This window comes from Syngnathoides biaculeatus, chromosome 10 (assembly GCF_019802595.1).
Source record: "Syngnathoides biaculeatus isolate LvHL_M chromosome 10, ASM1980259v1, whole genome shotgun sequence".
NCBI lineage: Eukaryota > Metazoa > Chordata > Actinopteri > Syngnathiformes > Syngnathidae > Syngnathoides > Syngnathoides biaculeatus.
The window spans coordinates 17,193,668-17,216,983 of NC_084649.1; the positions used below are offsets into that span (position 1 = coordinate 17,193,668).

Sequence of the window (23,316 nt, forward strand, 5' to 3'; positions counted from 1 at the left end):
CACATCCAAAAACATGCAACATTAATTGGACACTTTAAATTGCCCTGAGGTATGATTGCGAGTGCGACGTTTTGGCTCTATGTGCCCTGTGATTGGCTGGCAACCAGTCCAGGGTGTACCATGCCTCCTGCCCGTTGGCAGCTGAGATAGGCTCCAGGACTCCCCGCAACCCCTGTGAGGATAAGTGGCTAAGAAAATGGATGGATGGATGAATTTTGGAGGGGTTGCGTCATAACGGGTCACAGTAACATCACAAGCGATCTGGCTAGCTATTGGTTCCAAAAGGTTTGTTGACCATTTTTTGCCAGTTTGGCAGAAATATAGAAAAGTATCGAATCAATTCTGGGATATAGATTTGAAAAACATCATAAAATCGTTTGACTGGGCTTTGTCTCCTCAAAATTCAGTGAATGAGTCTGATAATGGATAAAAATCGTTTTCAAAATAAGAATAAAAGTTGAAAAATTGTTTCACAGGTTGCTGTCAAAACAGCCATATTGGTTTGTAGCTGGATCACATGCGCTCACGGGCCATTTATTATGGAACGTCCAATTTAGAAAAAACTGCAAGTGAAACTGTAATTTAATATTGAAATCTGAAACTTAAAAAGTAATGTAATAGAGACCATAGTGCACCCCAATCTCAGAAAAGATTCTTTCCCAATTTCTCCATGAGTTCCTATTGATATTATTTGTCTATTTGTGTCCAGACATTTGAACACCTTCAATTTGAATTTGAACATCACTGTTGTGACATCATTGCCATACTCATTGTTGTAGCTCCGCCACACTGTAATGATTCCAAAACTGCTGTTGATCCCCACTGGCCACTGACGTGCTGAGGATTTCCAACCATTTGCACAATTATTGTTGTATCAGAATTATCCCACGACTGGTCAATTTATACTGCCTAATGACTGCATAATTTGCTCCAATTGCAGAAAAGTGCTGTTTGAATTATCCCCCTCACCACCCTTTGCTCATCCCTTTTGCTTACTTCCACCACACCGCTGACTGCCAGCAATATCAGACTGTCCTTTTTTAATGCAATACAATGATAACACGCTTTAATTGAGCCTGATGGAGCATTCTGCAATCCAAATATTCAATCTGCACAAATTTCATACAACTTTTTAAAAGACCTAGAAAGAATTGTAATGAGACTAAAATAAGGAAATGTGATGTGCCACATAAACATGGCTGTATTGTTTACTGTATTTGTTTTAATGTGTTTATTACTTAATTTAAGAACTCACACAATGGAATTCAAACACTCCCAGATTCTATAGGTATTCATTTCAATAAACAAGTTTTTCTTTTGTTTCACCCAAGATGTTGTGTTTCTGCTCACTTTATTAGCAATAGCATGAAATCAGTCTCAATCTGAAACAAAATAACAATAGGAATAGCAAAAATGACCCACAAAATATGTATATTTGAAAAGACAGTTCCTTTACACGCAGACCTGCATTGAACAGCATATAACCTCAAATGTGAGAAGGAGGCCCATGTAAAACATAATGTACTGTAAAACCTGAAACCTCATGGTCACAAGTGGCTGATGGACTTGCATTTAATACGTGCAGAGCATCAATTTGGCATCTGAAAGCATGCAGGTAAATGCATCATGGCCAGCAGCAGCAGGGATCCAACAAAGCTCTATTAAGTTATGGAACAGGAATTGCGGCATTGCTTTGACTTCACTTCAAAGTTCAGTTGAAAATTATGAATGGCAGAGAAACCACAAAGAGACAAAGAGGTCTGACCTTAAACCTCGGCAACCTCCATTTGCATTTTTCTTATCCTTAGCAGGGCTGGATTTAGTGGAGTCCAGGGAAAGTGGCTACCCCAAAATCCCAAGTTAGTTAGTTATAGACACTATCTAAATGAAACAAACTGCAATGTCCCAAACATACAATAAGAGCTGCTGCTCTGTAAAGTTGTTAGCGTTGTCTTTCTGTCCTAAATCTTTAACTCATACAGTGACAGTTTCAATCTAGGACTTGTGTTTTTAAAATTTTAAAATCGTTTCAGATGCACAAATGGTTACTGGATCCACAATACACCACGTGAATGATCATTGGCCTGGTGCTGGAATTACTGCCCCACTGTCACAAATTTATGTGCAGAATATTTTTGAAGACTTGTTTAAAATTCCTATTGCACAGCGGGTATATAAATGGGTTAAGGGTCGAGTTGATGTAACCGAGCCATATGGTGAACATGTGCAGGTCGTGGTGCACACAGTCTCTACAGAATGCCGTAACCATGAAGGCTATAAAGTACGGTATCCAACACAGCAGGAAAGCTGCAATGATGAATCCCAATTGCCTGGCCGCCTTGTGCTCCTTGTGAATCCTCAGGCTGTGGAGTCTCTCACGGGAGTTTTCGATAAATCTTTGCCATGTCTGCCTCAGAGAACCCTCCTTTGCTGGGTCCAGCTCGGCGTCATCATCCACCTTAGAGCAGGGCACAGATCGGCTAGGATCGTCATTGTTGCAAAGCAGAGACGAGGACCTCTCCACCTGTCTGATATTGCAAGCGCCTCTTACCGTGTTTGGCACTGTGATGTGACATTCTTTCAAAGATGATTGTCGGTTTCCTTCTGAACCGACACTTTCTGGTTGAAAGGAAGATGGACTTATTGGAACGGCAGCGTCCGGACTCTTCTCTTGAGGGGATAAGGAGTTCCTTCCTGGTTTTGTCGTCGCTCTGTATTCTTTTGTTTTCATATCAAGCAAATGTTGTTCTGGACACTGTGCACCAATTTTTCGGTGTGATCTAGAAAGAGAACTTTTGGTTTTATTGAATTCCTCGAGAGAATAAGTCTGGTCTACAAGATTTTGGTCAACCTGCCTTTTTAAAAGTTTAACAGGAACCTCACTTTCCTTTTCGGGAGATTTGGAGTTTTTCGATGAGCGGGCATTTTCCTGATTGTCCTTTTCCTCAAATGAATCTGTTGGGTGAATAATCCTCTCTCTGTCTCGCAGATGTTGCCTTACTGCCAAGTAGATGTGTGTGTAAAACCAAAGCATCAAAACAGAGGGTACATAGAAATTGAAGACAGCAGTAATAACTTTAAACCATGTGACGAAGCGGAAATCGGTGTCACACTTTTTTTCTTCTTCAGGTTTAAGCTCTACATGGGTGAAGAACCTCCATCCTAAAATAGGGAAAATCCACAACATTGACAGCAACCAGGCTCCAGATATCATTATGCTTGCTTTCCCTCTCGTTCGATACTTCAGATACTTCAGTGGCTGTCTGACAGACCGGTACCGATCCAAACAGAGTATAAACAAGCTAAAAATTGATGCTGTACTCGCCACATAATCCATAATCAGCCAAAATTGACAGACAGCCCTGCCCAACTTCCATTCATCCTCCAGCAGATACATCAAGTTGAGTGGCATCACAGTGGTGCCGACGATGAGATCGGCCACCGAGAGGCTTACGACATACAGATTACCGACTGTGTGCAAGCTCTTCTCTCTTTTCACAGCGTAAAGAACGAGCAGGTTCATTATGATAGTGAGGAGGGAGAGGAAGCCGAGAGATACACCTAGCAGGGCGCTGTACAGTCGGGCATAAACTGGGAATGTCTGATTGACTGGCGTGACGATGGAATCATCCGGGTGGCTGCCCCAGCTCTTGCAACCACTGCTGTTATCGTACCTGTTTGTATTCAGGTGCAGATGGACCGTGGAGAGCGACAGCGCAGATTCCATCCTACGAAATTAATGACTATCGATCCAGTTCCATGGTGGTAAACACAGCGGTGGGCCCAAATATGTGCGCACAGAGCCTCTATTGGTGCAACAAAAACAGGGATCTCTTGTGAAAGATGATTATCATTGTGGTCCCAATCGATAGTCCATTGTTTGATTTGTTTATATCTGGAAGACATAAAAGAGAAAACAAGTCAGATTGGCAGTAATTTAAGCCCTTCAGATGTCGATGGCTTTCCATTCATTTTCTTAACAAGACAATAATATTTGATTTTATCCTATCCCAGTTGACTTTGGCAGAAAGATCACTGCACCCAGAGCATATGATCCCATTGAGTTACAATTTATACTAAACCAGCGATGTGATCTGTGACATTTCCAAACGAAGATAACTGATTTTTTTTTCCTTATTCCATTATGGTTTGGTTCCTTCAGTACAGTACAAATGTTTTCCATGTCATTTGTCACAGGTTGCAAAACCTACCACGTCTAAGCACTGTTCCAACCACATCGATGGTGTTTGGTAGTATGTATTTGGCGATATTACCTGGCTTAATCATGGAGACCAATTTTGGGTGTTATAATCTCTGAATCAATTGCATTTAAACCAATTAAGACCTAAACTGCCAGAACTACAGTTCTTCATCAGTAGACTTTATAATTTTGACCTAAATGACCATTTATGAGAAAAGTAGCATTTTGTAGATTTCTATAAAATGTCATACGGGTCAGAACCATGTCTTGGTCTTGACTCAATCCCTCAAAGCCTTTTGGGATTGTATTTTTTGTTTTGAAACTTTCCTTCCATATCTGAGTTAGATGACAGAAATACTTTGACGAAAGGCTGTTCTCTTTCTAAAAGAGTTTAGAAATAGAAGCACACTTTAACCCATCTACTGTTACTCTGAAAAACTTTGACAAAAGGATGTTAGCCATACCGCTTTACGACAGCAATATTTTAAGCAACAGCCCATCCATGATATTGCCCGTCTCTACTCAAAGAAGCTTGAGAGAACAGAAACAATATAAAACACCTATAGAGAAGAAGTGATGATTCTCCACTCGATCACCTTATACCTTCTTCTTGTTGACCTTACGGCCTGTGCCATTGGGGTCACCACAGCGTGTCATCTTTTTCCATCTAAGCCTATCTCGTGCATCTTCCTCTCTTAACACCCACTGTCCCTCACAACATCCATCAACCTTTTCTTTGGTCTTCCTTTCGCTCTTTTGCCTGGCAGCTCCATCCTCAGCACCATTCTGCCAATATACTCACTCTCTCGCCTCTGGACATGTCCAAAACATCAAATTCTGCACTCTCCAACCTTGTCTCCAAAGTATCCAACTTTGGCTGTCCCTCTAATGAGCTCATCTCTAATCCTACCCAACCTGCTCACTCCGAGCGAGAACCTCAACATTTTCATTCCTCCCACCTCCAGTTCTGCTTCCCATTCCCTCTTCAGTGGCACCGTCTCTAATCTGTACATCATGGCCGGCCTCGCAACTGTTTTATAAACTTTGCCCATCATCCTAGCAGAGACTCTTCTGTCACATAACACACCAGACACCTTCCGCCAGCTGTTTCAACCTGCTTGGACCCATTTCGTCAGTTCCTTACCACACTCACCATTGCTCTGGAATGTTGACCCCACGTATTTTAAGTCGTCCACCCTCGCTATCTCTTCTCCCTGGAGCCTCACTGTTCCCCCTCCACCCCTCTCATTCATGCACATATATTCTGTATTACTTCGGCAAATCTTCAGTCCTCTCCTTTCCAGTGCATGCTTCCATCTTTCTAATTGTTCCTCCAATTGCTCCCTTCTTTCACTGCATCTCATCAGCGAACATTGAAATTACCTTATACCTTACCGTTCTTAATATAAGACAACATTGTAATACTTATTTTGGAAGCCCAAATTTACCTCATCAGAAAATAACATACCAAATTCCTATTTACCAAAGGAATGTCCATACCAAAAAGTTTAGCCTTTTAAGAGTTTCTGACTGTTGGTGACAACCTTATTGAGTGGTTGCACGGCTTCTGTTCTCACGCTAACTCCATTGGCGACTCAGCTATGAGCATTCCGCCGAAGACAACCTGCCATGAAAATCACCAAATCATTGAGAACTGAACTGAAAGATGCCACTTCATGAGTAGATTCCATCATTTGTAAGCATTTGGTTTGAGTGCACCTAAAACTTTGGGGGAGGGGGACAGGGGTTCAAACTTGACCAGAGACCAAAAGGTATCGTGATCTCATCTGCATCCTTAAATGATATTAAAGACTGCTTTGATATTTAATTCTCAGAAGTGAAACATTGAGTAGGGTCAAACGTCTGAAACAAATGTAATCTTTTTTCAACCAGACTGAATAGGCACAAATAATTTTGGGGAGTGTTTAATCCATGCAGTGTTCAATGATGCATCCTTTTATTTGTTTTATTTATGAAACAATATCCAGTTGCTTTCTAATCAATCTGGGTCAAACACGTAACTTGAGTCTGTTGTTCAGGAACGTTAATGTGACTTAACACTTCATGTAACTAACTTAACTTCCTTGCGCTTTGTTTTTCGCTGTCCAGCTGGCTATCTTCAACACTCACTCACTCACACACACGCGCACACACACAACGGCGCACACACACTCACAGAGAGGGTGGCAAATGCAGTCAGCACACAAACTGTGATTGGAGAAACTCAGACACTAATGGCATGTTTATGCCGGCTTGAACCCATTTGCATTCATAGAATTCCACAGCAGAATGTCCGCAGCTTGCGTAAATTTGCATATCACAGCAAAGATGCCTGTATGTCAAAAACATTTCAGTGGACACGCTCTTGTCCTGACTGTCTGATGTATTTATTCCTCAGGGAGAAGATTGAAATGGGTTTGTACCCGTTGCCATAGAGGCAAGAGTGTGTACACGTGTGTGTGTGTGTGTGCGTGCGTGCATGCGTGCATGCATGCGTTTATGCGTGCGTCACGTGTGTATTCCGTACATTGCTTTTATAGGCATCTCTCCCTCTGTAAACTGGAGTGCGTCATTTGGCCTTTTCAGGACCATGACAATAAATTGGCGGGTGGATTGTTCCACTCAATGCCTTCCACCTCCCTTTTTCCCATCAGGAAAACAAAGGTTTTAACGGTAATTATCGCAGATATTAACTTCACAAGCTTAAATTGCAGACATCAAACTGTTCAGCCCATGTGAACTCTGTTGCTAATCAAAACATCAAACACCTCCCAAACCATGTGAGAAAAATTTGTGAAATAATTCCCTTCAGAATATCAAACATGATCCTGCATTATATATATAGTCACTACATATTTAACAGCAATTAGACTGAAATATAATCACTTAACAATCTTGACTTTATGTTCTAATGTTTATATTTTTAGGGCAAGAGTCTGTCTTGATTGCTTTTGTTTCTCTTCCTTTCTCCAAAACAGTCAACGGTTATATTTTAAAGTCCAGTTTGATTTGAGGTGAATTACAATAACAATCCATTCATCCATTTTCCTCCACTTATCTGAGAGGCAGCAGCTCACGGAGGGAAAGCCTAGACTTCCTTGTCTCCAGCCACTTCGTCCAGCTCTTCCGGGTAAATCCCGACGGGTTCCCAGGCCAACTGAGAAATGTAGTCTCTACAGTGTGTTCTGGATTTTTCTTGGGGTCTACTTACAATGAGATATGCCCAAAACACATCACCAGCGAGGTGTCTGGGACGCATCCTAATCAGACACTCGAGTAACCTCATTTGGCTGCTCTCAATGCAGAGGAGCAGTGCACTGAGATACCGGATCATGGACCAGAATTTCCTTGACTCCATCCAGAGGTCATTCTCCATGGCCTCACCAAACCCCTCGCACCCTTGAGTCCCTGCCTCAGTGACCACCAAAGCTGCGTTCCGCTTGGCCAGCCGGTACCCATCAGCTACTCCTGAAGTCCCACAGGCCGAAAAGGTTTAATAGGACTCCTGTTTCAGCTTGAAAGAATCCCTTACTGCTGGTGTCCACCGTTGGGTTTGTGAATTGTCACCGCAGCAGACACAGTGGCCACACCTCCTGACTGCCACCTCAGCAACAGAGGCATGGAACATGTTCCACTTGGATTGGATTGTCCACAAGGGAAAGGTTCTATCAGAGGTGGGAGTTAACACTCCTTCTGGCAGGGGACTTCCAGATGTTCCCAATAGAACCTCAAATTATTTCTGGTCTGCCAGGTCGGACGAGCATCTTCCGCCACCAAAAGGGCCAACTTACCACCAAGTGGCTATCGGTTGACAGCTCTGCCCTTCTCTTCACCCGAGTCTCCAACACATGCGGCTACAAGTCCGATGATATGACCACAAAGTCAAGTATCAAACTGCAGCCTAGGATGCTGTGGTGTCGGGTGTACGTGTGGGCACCCTTATGTCTGAACATGGTGTTTGTTTGGGACAATCCATGACGAGCACAGAAGTCCAATAACGGAAGATCACTCAGATTCTGCTCGGGGGTGAGGGTGGGGCATTCCTCCCAATCATGCACCTCCACAGTTTTTTGTGCACTGGCACAAACAACAGTGAGAACCTTTTCCTTTATTTGAAGTCTGAATGAGGCTACCCTTTCATACACCTGGATAAAAACCCCAATATACAGGCACCGAGTTGAGAGGCACAAAGTATGCCCACACCTGCTCAGTGCCACTCATCCACTGGCGTAAAGTACAACTAATGTAGACTTTGGTTCCTATCCAAGTTATGATTGCTCAACCTTGGTTGGAGTTCTTGGCAGTTTGTCTCAGGTGGCGGATGGGCCTGTTTATCACCCCGACATGTTCTGATTTCTGGATCGCCACTGACTGAGCCATCTGTTTTCTTTCCATGGCGGCGAATGACACCATTCATCAACATATAGATGAGATCTCATTCAGTGTGGTTGTATGCACACATTAATCAAGGTAGTTACTTATATTGTACATTGCTCCTTCTCGGCATTGATTTACACTCTGAGGGCCCCGGTTTACATAACCCGAGTGTAATTCAAGAATTGGCCTATGCAACAACTTTGTAAATATTGTGATTGTGCCCAGCCCGTTTTGAATTTTCTTTTTTTATTGTTTTTTTTAATTTTTTTTTTTTTTATTTTGACCTTAACTGTGAATAAGTAACTTGGAAAATGGGTGGAAGGGAATCGCTAGCATGCTAATGCTAATCATGATTACTAACTGTTTAGCATTTAACATTTTGCTCTCTTAAATTATTGACACCTTAGGACCAACATATGCAGTTTTAAGGAATGAAGTCCATCCCTCATAAATGAGAATAAAATAATAAAATAAAAATAATAAATAGAATAAGATACAAAAATGGTGATAATGATACTATCGATTATTATTTGCAATTAGGCGGCATGTTGATTCAGCTTGAAAGCGTTGGCCTCAGAGTTCCGAGGTAAGTGTTCAAGCACAGCTCCTCCTCTGTGGAGTTTGCATGTTCTCCCCGTGCCTGCGTGGGTTTTCTCCGGGCACTCTGGTTTCCTCCCACATCCCAAAAGCATGCAACATTAATTGGACACTCTAAATTGCCCCTAGGTGTGATTGTGAGTGCGACTGTTTGTCTCGATGTGCCCTGCGATTGGCTGGCAACCAGTCCAGGGTGTAGTCTGCCTCCTGCCCGGTGACAGCTGGGATAGGCTCCAGCACTCCCTGCGACCCTCGTGAGGATAAGATGCAAAGAAAATGGATGGATGGATGGATGGATGGATGGATGGATGGATGGATGGGACCACATGCAAATGAAATTAATCAAGAAGCTCTGCACCCCATTCAAACAATGAATGTGAATGCACATTAACCGGTAAACCATATACAATACACCACAATATCAACTTCGAAATGAAAATTGTGACATCCTCAGCAACGTTGATATTATTTGATCCTTTTGTTTTGATAATGTGTCATAAGTATTTCCAAATGTTGGCAGTACATTCACAGAGCATGTCGTCTTGTGTCGTGTGACAATGCACTCTCACGCTGCAGTGCAAACGAGCTCACTGGGTTTTTATCATAACCACAAAACATTTGTATATTGGTACCATGGTAAACTGAGAACCCCCAGTCTATAACAAAATATGTACATTGATAGACTGCTCCGGTACAGTTTAGTAGGTGAAGCAGCATGTGGCTCATTATCCCAAGTTTATTTTTGTGAACAAAGAGTAACTGCGTACCATTGCGTGCTTGTGTTCGCAAGGGACTGGATAAATGATTTTTTTTTTTAATGGTTGGAAATATATTCACGGTTGAACGCAAAGAATAAACCCTGTATACCATTCTGTATGTTTCGTCACCGGCGTCGAAAACACTCTTGGCGACAGGACGATAATAACGACACTGGAAAGTGTTGTTCAGTGCAGCACTTAAGAGAGAGACGTGAGTCATCCGCTGATTCTTCAGTGTTAAATAAATGATGTATTCATTTCGAGGTTGCTATTGTTCTTGTAAACATCTAGATTGCTCGATAAAAAGCTGTTGTAGTCGGATTCACCTCACTGAACCCATCAAATTGCGAGCTCGTCCCACATAAAACAATTTAGACAATGCATTCAATGTAATAGTTCTGAATTCAGAAGTCAATAATATGTTAGGAGCATTTTCCGTTCCACAAGCACCTGCAGCTTGCCCTAATAAAAATGTGCTTAATGACCATTGTTGGCTCTCTAATATCATTAGCCATCAGCGGAAGCGTTCTAACGAGCGCACATCTCTTGTCCTCTTCGCAGACTCGCCATCATTTAAGAATCATAAAGGAGAATGATTAAGGCTTTGATTTCGCGGTTTACACCGTCTGTTTTGGCTGTACTTAAACTTTTACGCACGCAAAAGAAACAAAAAATAAACAAATACGCGCACACTCTTTGACTGGGATCCGAATAAGTCCCCAAAAACACACGCGAGGACGCTGCTAAGTAAGAGTTTACGCATGTTTGTGAGCCCACGAGGGGGAAAACAGAAGGTTTGGTTCTTACCAGACGGAAATGTTCCAAAATGTATTCCAGCATAGCGCGTGACCAAAAATGCGCACTCACGCTCGCAACACTTGATGGAGTCGCGCGCGCTCTCATTCACAAATGTCGTCGCCTCCTGCGAAAGTGATGAGGTCGTCACCCGGTGCCGAAGTGAAACGAAGACGAAAGGTTGGCGAATATAACATTGCGCGTCTTCCATTCTTCGGGGAGTGGGGGGGGGGGGGGGACTCAGCAAATCCAGACATGCAAGGACATTAGTTGGTAATGCTTGCTATCTAATCAAAGGATTACACTACTTTTCATTTCCTATTCTCTATGATTTCTATATTTAAAAAGCGAATTTAGGACTCTGATGGAATAGATTATTCTCCCCCGATCCACTCTTTAAAGAAATAAAAAATTGCTTACCTGAAGGGCAGCGAGTTGGTTTGCTGCTGTCTCCCATATCCTTTGAGTCATATTTTACATGAGAAAAAAAAAAAAAAAAATCACGTCACACCACCAAACACAAATGTCAAAAAAATTACGTATGCATACTGAAATAATGATCCTCTCGACTCAACTGACTGACGGATTTAACTGCTCAGTGCGTAATCGTGGGACTATAGAGTTGAACATGAATCTATTGTTCTGTTGCGTTAACCAGTGGTTACACAATTAATTGTGCAGCATCCATCTGATGGAAAAACATTCCATTCTTCTGCGTGTGTCTATACATTCCTTTCATAAATATCATGATTATGCTCAAGATACAGTACATTATGTGAAAGTTGGATGATATCCACAGTGCACCTGATGATCTCTCGGGGCCTCGTAGTTCTGACGTTTTGTGTGAGAATCTATAGGTTCTGTGTTGAAATCTGTACTCTAGTCCAGGGGTCTCAAACTCATTTTTGTCGCGGGCCACATCGTAGTTACAACTGTGAATCCATGAAAATCTTTCGCCTCATGATATTTTCAGATGAAATTTATGACTTAGTTTTGAATCAGAAATCAAGCGTAATGACTTTTCCGTCTATTGTGCATGTTTGGTAGCACAAAAATGCTTGCAATATCTCAACTTTATCACTGATGATATGACAATTTTAAATTTTGTTACAAATTATCCCAAAAATCATGGAAGTTGATGTACATGATTTGCCTTCGTGGGCCACATAAAATCAGGTGGCGGCTGGATCTGGCCTCTGGGCCTTGAATTTGACACCTGTGCTCTAGTCGGTAACGGATTTCTGCATGTATTACATTAACAGTCAGATAGGGTGCTGTTGCTTGGGAGGTGGAACAAAATATGCTAACTGACAAGGTTTTTCTATAATATGCCATGATCCAAAGCCTGCAGCCTCTCGTTCTGGACCTCCTTTATGGAGTTTGTATGTTTGACATGTTCTTGTGTGAGTTTGCTTCAGGCACTCCAGCTTCCTGCCACTCCTCCCAAACATGAAAAGTTATTGTTTCTAAACTTTCGCAAATGTCTTTCCGACCATTTACTAAGCCGCTTATACTCACAGTGGCAACAGTTGACAGTGCACGTCAGAGCACAAACTAAACACAAAGTCAGAGGAAATGTCTTGCAGACATCTGAGACAGGATTATCTTGAGGCAGAGGTCTGCAAAGAATACAGAACATTTTCTGCTGCTTTAAAGGTACCAGTGATTCCAGTGGCCTCCAACATCTGTAAATGGAATCATTTACCCGTATGTACAACCGGGACCCTTCCTCAAAGTGTTTAAACTGAGCCATTGAGGCGAGAAGAGCCTTAGTTATACGGCAACATCTGTGAAGAAATCTAAAAATGGCAGTGCACGGAATGGGCACAATGACCCATAGATAAGTGTGGCAAGCAACACGTTAAAAAGGTTTGAGGCTGCCGAAGTGCATCAGCTAATTATGTAGCAGAGGCTATGAATACAGTTCTTGAATTTAAGGAGCTATGCTTTGTTGTAGGTTTGAGTCAGAAAAGGTGCTTTTCTGTCTGCGCCCATTCTTCCGTCCACTTCAGTCTGTCATTTCTGCGTCATGTCCTCACTTTGGCTGGTGTAACCTTAAAATGCGGACATTCTCTCAGAATCACAATTATCTTTATCTGCCAAATATGTCAAATAAAAAGACACAAAAAAAAATTGTCTCCGGTAGTTGAAGATTCGGATTGTGATTCGCGGATTCAATAGTGTCACAAACAAGCAGCAAAGGGTAGTTTGGGTAGGGCTGACCTCACCTTTGTTGGGAACTTATTCCATTTAAGTACTGAATGATCGCTAAATGCTGCTTCACCATGTTTGCTTTGGACTCCACGCTCCACTAGTTGACCTGAGTCAGTCGATCTCGGAGCGCTACTGGGTTTATATCCCATTAGCATATTGTTCATGTATTCAGGACCTAAACCATTTCGTGATTTATAGACCAGTAGCAGAACTTTAAAATCTATTCCAAAGCTGAAGCTGGAAGCCAGTACAAGGACTTCAGAGTTGGATTTATTTGCTGTGACCTCTTTGTTCTGATCAGAACCCGAGCTGAACTACAGCTATGTACTACTCTTTTTGGGGACTCCAGTCAGAAGACCATTACAGTAGTCAAGTCTACTTGAGATAAAAGCATGGATGAGCTTTTCCTGGTCTGCCCGATACATACAAGCCTTCAACTCTGGATATTCAGATGGTAAAAGACAGTTTTTGTGATTGATTTCATATGACAGTTGAAAGTGAGGTCGGAATCAATACGAACACCAAGGTTTCGGACTTGGTTTTTGGTTTTTAAAGCAAGAGAGCCCAGGTATTTACTCACAGTAATTTTCTTTTCTTTATCGCCAATAACATTTGTCTCCGTCAGTTTTGTTGTGGTTTAGTTGAAGAACATTTTGTCTCATCCAGTTATTTATCTGCTTTAGACTGTGGCAGAACACCTCAATTGAACTGTAGTCATCTGGAGACACTGCTAATTATAATTGCGTGTCATCTGCATAGCTATGATAGTCAAAATTAAAGTTTTGAAGAATTTGACCCAAGGGCAGCATATACAAGCTAAGGAATAATGAGAACAGGGCTGCACAATTAATCAAATTTGAATCCTGATTATGATTTTTGGCTGCCGCGACAAAATCAGCCTGATCGTCTGTGTTTTTTTTTTTTTTAAACTTTAAAATGCATGGCACGGTGGATCAGCTGGTAAAGCGTTGGCCTCACAGTTCTGAGGTCCCCGGTTCAATCCCGGACCTGCCTGTGTGGAGTTTGCATGTTCTCCCCGTGCCTGCGTGGGTTTTCTCCGGGCACTCCGGTTTCCTCCCAACACCCAAAAACATGCAACATTAATTGGACACTCTAAATTGCCCCTAGGTGTGATTGTGAATGCGGCCGTTTGTCACAATGTGCCCTGCGATTGGCTGGCAACCAGTTCAGGGTGTATCCTGCCTCCTGCCCATTGACAGTTGGGATAAGCTCCAGCACTCCTGCAACCCTTGTGAGGATAAGCGGCTAAGCAAATGGATGGATGGATGGATGGATGGATGGATGGATTTAAAATGCGGGCACTCCCTCACACTCAAACCCTCTCACCATATGATTGATATCACTTGTAGTCAGCCAGCCACCAGGAGCCAAACATATGGTAAAGGCTTCATTATCATTCATGGCCAACTTCAAAATAAAACCTTACATCTTACTGCATTTGACATCAGTGCCATTTCATGCTTTTATAGAAAAATGTTAGGTCACAGTACCAAACAAAAATGTCGCAAAAAGTATGTATAACTTTAAAATATTGCTACATTGGATGTCAATGCCAGCAGCTAACTTCAACTTTTCCCATTTACTTATTTTGGCCACAATCTTGCAGCCCTAAGGGAGAAAATACAGAAGTACACGATCCTTCAAAGTAGCTTGTTGGACTAGCCGTGTCCACGTCTCACTGGACTGACGCCCACTTCTGTACATCTGCAAGGGGGTTAATTAAATAATCAAAATGTGACTTGTGAATCAGATCCCAAATGGATTTTAATGACATACACGTCTCAGGAAAACCACTCTCCGGGAATTCTACCCACCTCCAGACTTCAGTGAGTCACCCCTCTCCAGGTGTTACACGCAGTGGGTGCGTCAAAAGTCATTAGTTGGAGAACTGGCCGATCTTGAAAATGCGCAAGCCAGGCGTGTAAAATCGTAAAATTCACGCACCAATGGGAGAATACAGTCCAAGGTGAGGTCTTAGTAGGGGTGCAATTATACGGAGACTTGTATCAGTGCCGATATTGTCTGTACTTGGACTCAGACTCAAGAAATATGAAGAAACTCTGGTTCTACTACACCGATACAACTTTAGCAGTCATATATATACACATAAATACTGGCCAGGTAGAGAAGGAGCAATGTCATCTATGTGGAAATGTTTTTTTTTTTTTTTTCATTTATTACTGAAGGAAAAAATATTCAGTTACATGGCCTTCTGTGAAAAAGTAAACTGTAAACCAGCCTCGTAAAACTACTAAATGGGAATGTCACCCTCAGCAGGCAACAACTGAAATCAAGCGAGTGATCCAGGTCTGGAAGTAGTAAAGCAGCCCCAGACGATTACACAACCACCACCATGATTGACTGTTGTCATGATGTTTTTTTTTTGGAAATGCTGTGTCATATTTACGTCACCTTCAGAAAAGTTCCACTTTTGTGTCATTAGTCCTGAAAATAATCTCCCCAAAATATTGAGAATCATTCATAGAATTATTTTTCATTGTTGTTGCAAAAGTAAGATGAGCTCATACGTTCTTTTTGGTCACCAGTGGTTTTCACCTTGGAACTCTGCCAGGGATGCCATTTTTGCCCATGCTCTTTCTTATTGTTGAACCTGACCTTAACTGTAGTAGGGAAGGCCTGCAGTTCTTCAGCTGTTGTGTTGGGTTCCTTTGTGAGCTTCTGAATAAGTCATCGCTGTGCTCTTGGGATCATTTTTGTGGGCTGGCCACTCCTGCGAAGGTTCACCACTAATCCATGTTTTCCCCAATTGTGGATAATGGTCCATACTGTGGTGCATTGGAGTCCTAAAGCTATAGAAATGGCCTTGTGAGTCTTTCCAGACTGGTAGATGTCAATTACTTTACTTGTCATCTGTTCTTAAATTTCTTTGCAGTAGCTTTTTGAAATCTTATGGGTAACTTCGTTTTGTCAGAGAGGTTCTATATATCAATCCATCCATTTTCTTAACCACTTATCCTCACGAGGGTCATGGGGAGTGCTGGAGCCTATCCCAGCTGTCAACGGGCAGGCGGCGGGGTACACCCTGAACTGGTTGCCAGCCAATCGCAGGGCACATGGAGATAAACAGCTGCACTCACAATTACCCCTAGGGGCAATTTAGAGTGTCCAATTAATGTTGCATGTTTTTGGGATCTGGGAGGAAACCGCAGTGCCCAGAGAAAATGCACGTAGGCATGGGGAGAACATGCAAACTCCACACAGGGAGGGCTGGGATTGAACCCAGGTCATCAGAACTGTGAGGCAAACGCTTTCCAGCTGAACCACCATGCCGCCTAATTATTATTATTATTTTAATTGAATAGGTCTGTCGGCAATCAAGCTTGGGTTTGTTCTGTGAAAATGAACTCTGCTTTCCATCAAATGTGATAAACCACAGTTATTTCATAACTTCACAAGGGGTGCAGTTACCTTTTCACATAAGTCCAGGTATGTTTGAATAGTTTTTTTTCCTAAGTAAATAAAATCACCAATTCACATTTTCATTTCATTTACTAGAGTTATCCTTGACTCATATTTGCAGTAAATGTTTTCGATAATTCTAAACATTAAAGCAGGGAAACTATGGCAAAGGTCCAAATACTTAATGACAGATAAGCGGCTCAGAAAATGTATGTCTGTGTATATGTATATATATATATATATATATATATATATATATATATATATATATATACCGTATATCCACCTAATTAAATCTTTTTTTTTTGTTTCTTATCAACTGTGTTCATTTTAAAACAGTGCCCCCTCATGTTCAGACCGAGATACGACATAAATAATATAATAACGTATGTTGAATGTTAAAATATTCAATATGACACCGTGGGTCAGGTGGTGAAGCATTGGCCTCACAGTTCTGAGGTCCCAGGTTTGATCCCGGACCCGCCTGTGTGGAGTTTGCATATTCTCTCCGTGCCTGTGTGGGTTTTCTCCGGGCACTCTGGTTTCCTCCCAAAAGCATGCAACATTAATTGGACACTCTAAATTGCCCAAAGGTGTGATTGTGAGTGCCACTATTGTTTGTCTCGATGTGCCCTACGATTGGCTGGTGACCAGTCCAGGGGGTAGCCTGCCTCCTGCCTGTTGACAGCTGGGACAGGCTCCAGCACGCCCCGTGACCCTCGTGAGGATAAGCGCCAAAATAGAAAGTGGATGGACGGATGTTAAAATGTCATTAATGATGATGAATTATACTCCACAAAGTCTTATTCAGATGATCACAAAGTGTATTTTAAAAAAAAACAAAACAATTTTTTATTGACAGTTTTTCATCACAATTACGAGGCACAATGGGATTATTAAGTATTTGTATAAACTGTATAGACAAGTACTCATATAAAATGTAAACGCTTTTTTCATGTTAGCACGATTGGCGAGTTTGTCGACATTTGAAGGGAAAAAATTAATTGATTCCATTCTGGAAGAAGCCTGTTACAAAACAATGAATACGCTGCGCTGAATGCTTTCCATATGCCTGGTATCAACTGATTAATTCCCATTTTGGACAGGGTTTTGGTGGCATATTGTTGTTTTTTTTTTTCATTTTTTTCATTTTTTTTTCAGAAAGTGCACACAAACCTTAAACAGGCGAGTTTTCCCAGCAAGTTGGGGATAAGTTTCACCAGATAAAAATTTCAAATAGGTAAATTCGTGAATGGCAAACCTCAAATATGCCGATGATTATTTTATATATGCCTCCTTAAAAAGTAATTAAAGGTTGTGTTCATCTAGAAGGCACAAAAACCTACCAGGACCCTTTAAATTGGTCCAAAATATAACCATTCGTTACATTCGTCTAGGCCTATTGTGAGCAAAGGACTCATTGCACATTGAATGTCTCCAATGTGAATAGTTTCCAAAAGCATTGTGCTACGATTATGTAAACTGGAAACCTGCAGTTATTGTATGACAGACAGTCACCATTATGAAGTGCCTGCCCCAGACTGTGTGGGCGTAGCGGGATGACATTTTTAATGTGTTCGCCGGTCACGGGGTGATGGAGAACCACAAAGCGGATAAGGAAAGGGAGAAGGACAGTTTGAAGAAGTTCATTTGATTTGGGATCTTGGATTAAAAGTGCAAAAATGTCCTCCATCACAGTAATCGTTGAGTGAAAGCTTAAAATAATAATCGCAACCCCTCGGTGTGTGGCGAAGGTTAGATGGATAAAGAAGTGGATAATCGAGATGCAACAGCAACAACAAAACTTCAACATTGCTTCATTTTTTTTTGTGCCACCCCCACTTAAAAAAACAGTACATCTCTCTCTCCAGAAAGCCTCGACAGCCCATTAATTATGAAATGTTCATCTCCTGTTTCATTTTTAATTCTGAAAGTGTCAGTCAAACTAATACAACGTTGTCCGTTATTAAATTTTGTCATTGTAAAACATATTGGCTTCATTTGGGCGTATGCGTGTGTGTGTTTAAGGGAACTGCCCCTTGAAAAAAATGACAAAAGTCCTCCTGCAACCAGTCCCACTTCCCATCAAGTCTATATTTTACGTTACATAAAATTGTCCTCACACTGTAGTTCACTTGTATTAGTTAATGTACAATATATAAAATTTTTATCCCCACAAAGACATCAAAATGGAAAAAATTCACACGCAAGGTATCCCTTGTGGGGATAAGTGGCTCTGATAAAGGATGAATGGATTTTTAAGTTAGATGTAGTGACATTTGAAAGAGAAAAAAAACAAAACAAAATTATACATACTGTACATAGAATTATTGATTGAAATATAATTTTGACCATATTTACTGATTAGATTCATGGGCAGTATTATGTATTACAACAAGAATGTATTTTTATTCAAACGTTTTGTACTATTTTACAAGACATTCATTATTTCACAAATAGAAAGATGTCATATTTTGTTTGATAATAATGAATAAATTCACAAATAATTATTTTGTAAATTATTTTTAAAAAACGTATATTTTTGTGGGGTGGGGTGGGGGGGTGGGGGGCTACAAGTATATGGAAAATGGGTGCCATAGAAACCCTGAACCGAATTTTAGTTAACACTGACCTCTGCTGGTTGTGGTTAACATTTTACTTTCAATCCCAAAAGAACCTTTGAAGAACCTTTCGATGTCTTGTTGTAACTTTTGCATTTTGAATTTCACGTACAATTTACAGTTTTGAACATACTGACATGTCTTTAAACATGCACTCGAATACCGTTCCAGGCTGTCAATATTTTCATCCGGCGACGACAATGCCATCCCCCAGCCCCTCATTTTTTTTTTTTTTTGGGGGGGGGGGGTGTCACCTTCATGTTATTACAGATAGATCCACCAGAAGGCGCTAGTTAGCAGCGCATTCAGCCCTTCAAAAACGAAGCCTGTGCCATTTTTATCGTGTCCTTGAGCAAGATGCTTCATCCTTGCCAGATCCACTCATTAGGATTTGTAAGAGGATGAATCACACTCACTCACTCACTCACCCATACACACACATACACGCGTGCACACACACACTCACACAGTCTGACAAAAAGAGGAAGCATCTTTTTTTTTTTTTTTTTTTAAAGACACTCTCATAATAAGCACAAAAGAATTGTAATCCCCCCCCCCTCCATTTGGTCACATAATTGATGTGCATTATATTTTTATTTTTTAATTAAAAATGTGCAGAATTTTCTAAAAGGAGTAAGTAAATTGGCGGATTATGTAACCCGCTCTGTGAAAGGGCTAATCAATGTGGAGCTGTCTCGATCCCTGCATTCTCTGTCAGCATTTTTCCGTCTATATGAAGAGCATTTTTTTTCTTTTTCTTTTGTTTTGACTCCGGCCGTATATCACCCTTTTTCTCATTGGAATGACAAAAGAAGCCCCACTTCACGTGGCCTTTGTATCATCTTCACTTTCCTTTTCATGAGCAAAACCCCTCTTCCTCATCCTCTTCTTCTCAGTCTTCCTCCCCTCCCGTTCCTCTTCCACTTAATTTTCTCCAATTTACTCTGCTTCCCTCCCCTCACCAGAACCCCCACCCCGGCCCACCCCCGGCGTGTGTTGCAGTCACACAGTCAGGCATGTGAGGTGAATGAAGGACTTATGTAATGTGCTCTGCAGTCTCTTCATGTCACCCCTCTTTCTCGTCTCTCCGCTGGTGTTAATTTGACAATTAACTGGCAGGCCGCCGCCACAGCCGGCGTCCGATTTGCCACTTTTCGCACTGAAGATTAAGAGCTGCACAAAACTCCACGCACCAGCGAATTTTTCGCGAGTTAATTGTATGTCTTGACATCCAAATTTACACACAATTGATACATATCCACTTTCGTCCATGATCATGCACAGCCAGCGAACACACACAAGTAATCTCACTTTTGCCATCATCCAACACTGTGTGTACCGGCAATGTTTTTCAATAACGTAAACATTTGTTATTGACTTATGAATTAAAATGAAAAAACAAAACATTAACTCGTGTTTGATAAAATTCAGATAAAGGGAAAATACTTGGCTATTCATGATTTGCTAAGAAAATGAAGAGATGACAATGATGCTTGCTGAATGACATTCGGTGTCATGCATGGTTGCCTTTTGACATTCCAAAAAATTCTGTAAAGTACTAAATGCAGATATCTTTCTAAATACATAGGACAATAATCAAAATTATCACTGAAAACATATGCAAAGTCTTAGGACTATGTTGCACATATTTGTGAAGATACTGTATAGGATTAAACTGTTTTACAGCATTCCAGATTTTTTTTTTTTTTTTTGTGCCATGGCTAAAAAAACGCCACGTGATGCAGTTTAAGGTTTGGTACGAATTCCCCCTCCCCCACCATATAAGAACTTGAGCGCCTTCATCTGCATCAATGGTAATCCGACACAACTGGGACGGGCATTTAGCTCGCTAGCGATGCCTACACCCTGAGAATACATCTTCCCTTCAGATCATCCACTGCCGTAGTTGCTTTAGAGAGCCTCGTTGTTGTCTGTGTGTGTGTGTGTGTGTCCGTGCGTCACCCAGAGAAAGGTGAAAGAGAGAGGAGGGTGGGGGTAAAAGTCTGACTTAATAGGCACAGTGTGGACCAGGCCTTTGGGTTGGTGCGGCCGCTTTAGAGTGCCTCGTTGTTGGATGTGGGTGTGCATGTCAACTACAACTGAGATCCATTTCTACAGTAGCAACTTAACTCAAATTTCGACTTAAGTCGAATTCCACCATTAAAGTCAGAATTTACATCAAAATACTTTGTATGAAAAACAAATACATTGAAATAAACAAGAAGATGTACTTGGACTTACTGCTGAGAGGTGGATGGAGAAGAAGAAGGTCAGGCTGTGCTTAGCTATTGCGAAGGAACCTGGTCCTCAATCCTCTCCATTTTGACAAGTATCAAAGAACCTTGTTGTGTGATCATTGTATTCAACATCGGAATGGAACCCTTCACATACGCTAAAATATGGGCTTTGCCTTTAATAATGGACCTTTCCGATGGTGATCTTAAGCTCCACCCCCTTAGCCATGTCCCACAAGCTTACAAAATGGTGATTGAACAGCACATGTTTGAAGTGGATTCTCTATCGTGTATTCCAGATAATATTGGGGTATGTTTTTTCCCAAATGCGTCAGAGTTGTCCAGGAGAGTTCTACAAAGAGGTCTCAACTATTTCACCTAAAATATGTTCACGGAATTAAGATTTTGGATGGAGCTGGACGCAATGTCAGATTTACAGCGAAATGTTGTCGATCAATGGAAAGAAGTTTGACGCCGCACAAACTTCATATTGAAATCCAATAGGATAAAATAGTGGAATCGTACTGTGCATGTAAAGCAGGGTGAGTACTTTTTACTTGGAAAGATCATGAGTAATATCATTGTTGTCTTTATAAGTGAGTCAAGTTTGATTTTCTACAAGTGCATTTAAAGAATGGTGATTAACTCACTCAATACCGCCATCACCCGATAAAAAAGTTTGACTTTGCTCGTAATGGAACCCAGTGCTCTGTCTTAAAAGTCTGATGTGATACAAATAGGCAAATAGACATTTCTCTTGCATGACATTGCGCATTTACGTATCCCTAACCCGACTCTTCGTCATAAAACATGACACCGTTCATTCAGCAGGTCGGTGATACACTAACGAAGTGAAAGTTGTTCTCCTACAGTGTATAAAGCACTAATAATAATTCAATCAAACTCAGAGAAGATAATTGTCCTTCACTTACCTTTGAAAATAATGCCTTCTGTTTGTTGATATTGTCCATATTTTTTAGTTCTACGTGCATTCTTCCGCGAGCCTTAATCTATCGTAGACAATTCGTCAACTGTGTTTTAGGCTTTGGAAAATGAATCAAGCGGGCCCCTTGTTACCTAGCAGGATATCTTTCATCAGAATTGCATGCACATCTGAGAACAATTTTCTTTGTAACATTAACTTTTCCAAGCGCACGCTACTGACAACCAGCATTGCTTGTGGGACATGACGACATGAGGGGCGTGTCATGCTAGGGGTTAAGACAATGCGGCTATCTGATTGGCTATTATTGTACGAGTGATTGACAGGTCGGCAAGGTCCATCGTTACCACAGTCGACCGACTGAAGCCTTGGTGCTGTTGTGTCTCTCCTTCAATCTTTTCACGATCTTGAGCTTTGTTTCCATGGTAATGGTATTTTTCTTTTGGCTGCAGAAGCATTGCTAAAAGACACAGCTTTCTTCTTTGGGGCAATAATGTCTAAAAAGGAGGGCGAAAAATGCGAAGGTTCTCCCGGCGCACAAACATGGCAAGCATTAGCTAGACAAAATGGCGGACGGTGGTCGGGCGTTGTAAAGTCCAAACGCCTAAGGTCGAGACCGTCTTAACCCGAGGACTCTCTGTAATTATTTTTTTTATGTCCAACTTGAGAGTTACGATGTGGCCTGGGGAATCACACTGGCGTGGCCGCTTTGTAACCCAAGTCTGTGTCAGAGACAGAGGTTGCTAACATTCTTAATCTTCATTAAAGTTTCAAAATTAGTTCCCAGCTGTTCAATGAAACATTTAAGAAATCAAACTAATGAACCTTTGATTATTTGTCAAGGAAGTGGAGAGAGGGAGGCTTGCTGAAGGCAGGTGTAAAATTGGTCTGTTGTTTGGAAACCAAGATTTTACTGTATTTACACTTTCATGTCATTGAATCATGCCGTTATACACTAATACGGTACCATAGCAGAATACAAATGATACATATACAAGCAAGGAATGTACTGTATGGCTTGTTCTTTGAATGTGTGTGTCTGTGTCTGTGTGTGTGGAGGGGTCCGGGTTGGTGGATTGACTTGAACCTAGGGGCAGTCCTGGAATAGACAGAGGCACTCATCTGTTTCTAATGA

General features: G+C 41.4%; 1 protein-coding gene and 1 long non-coding RNA gene across 2 annotated transcripts in view; one reads left to right on the top strand and one right to left on the bottom strand.

Annotated features, from left to right (window-relative positions):
- LOC133508023 (uncharacterized) overlaps positions 1-23,316 on the top strand; it is a 29,481-nt gene that overhangs the window by 583 nt on the left and 5,582 nt on the right. The window lies entirely within an intron of this gene.
- Positions 1,499-10,778, bottom strand: hrh1 (histamine receptor H1). The gene is made up of 2 exons (XM_061833698.1): positions 10,741-10,778; positions 1,499-3,895 (listed from the first exon to the last, which is right to left on the bottom strand). Exon 2 carries the CDS (start codon positions 3,725-3,727, stop codon positions 2,111-2,113), a length of 1,617 nt encoding a protein of 538 aa, XP_061689682.1. The 5' UTR covers positions 3,728-3,895; positions 10,741-10,778; the 3' UTR covers positions 1,499-2,110.

Excerpts from the sequence above, each read along its gene's own strand:
- hrh1 (XM_061833698.1), bottom strand. The coding sequence starts at position 3,727 with ATGGAATCTGCGCTGTCGCTCTCCACGGTCCATCTGCACCTGAATACA.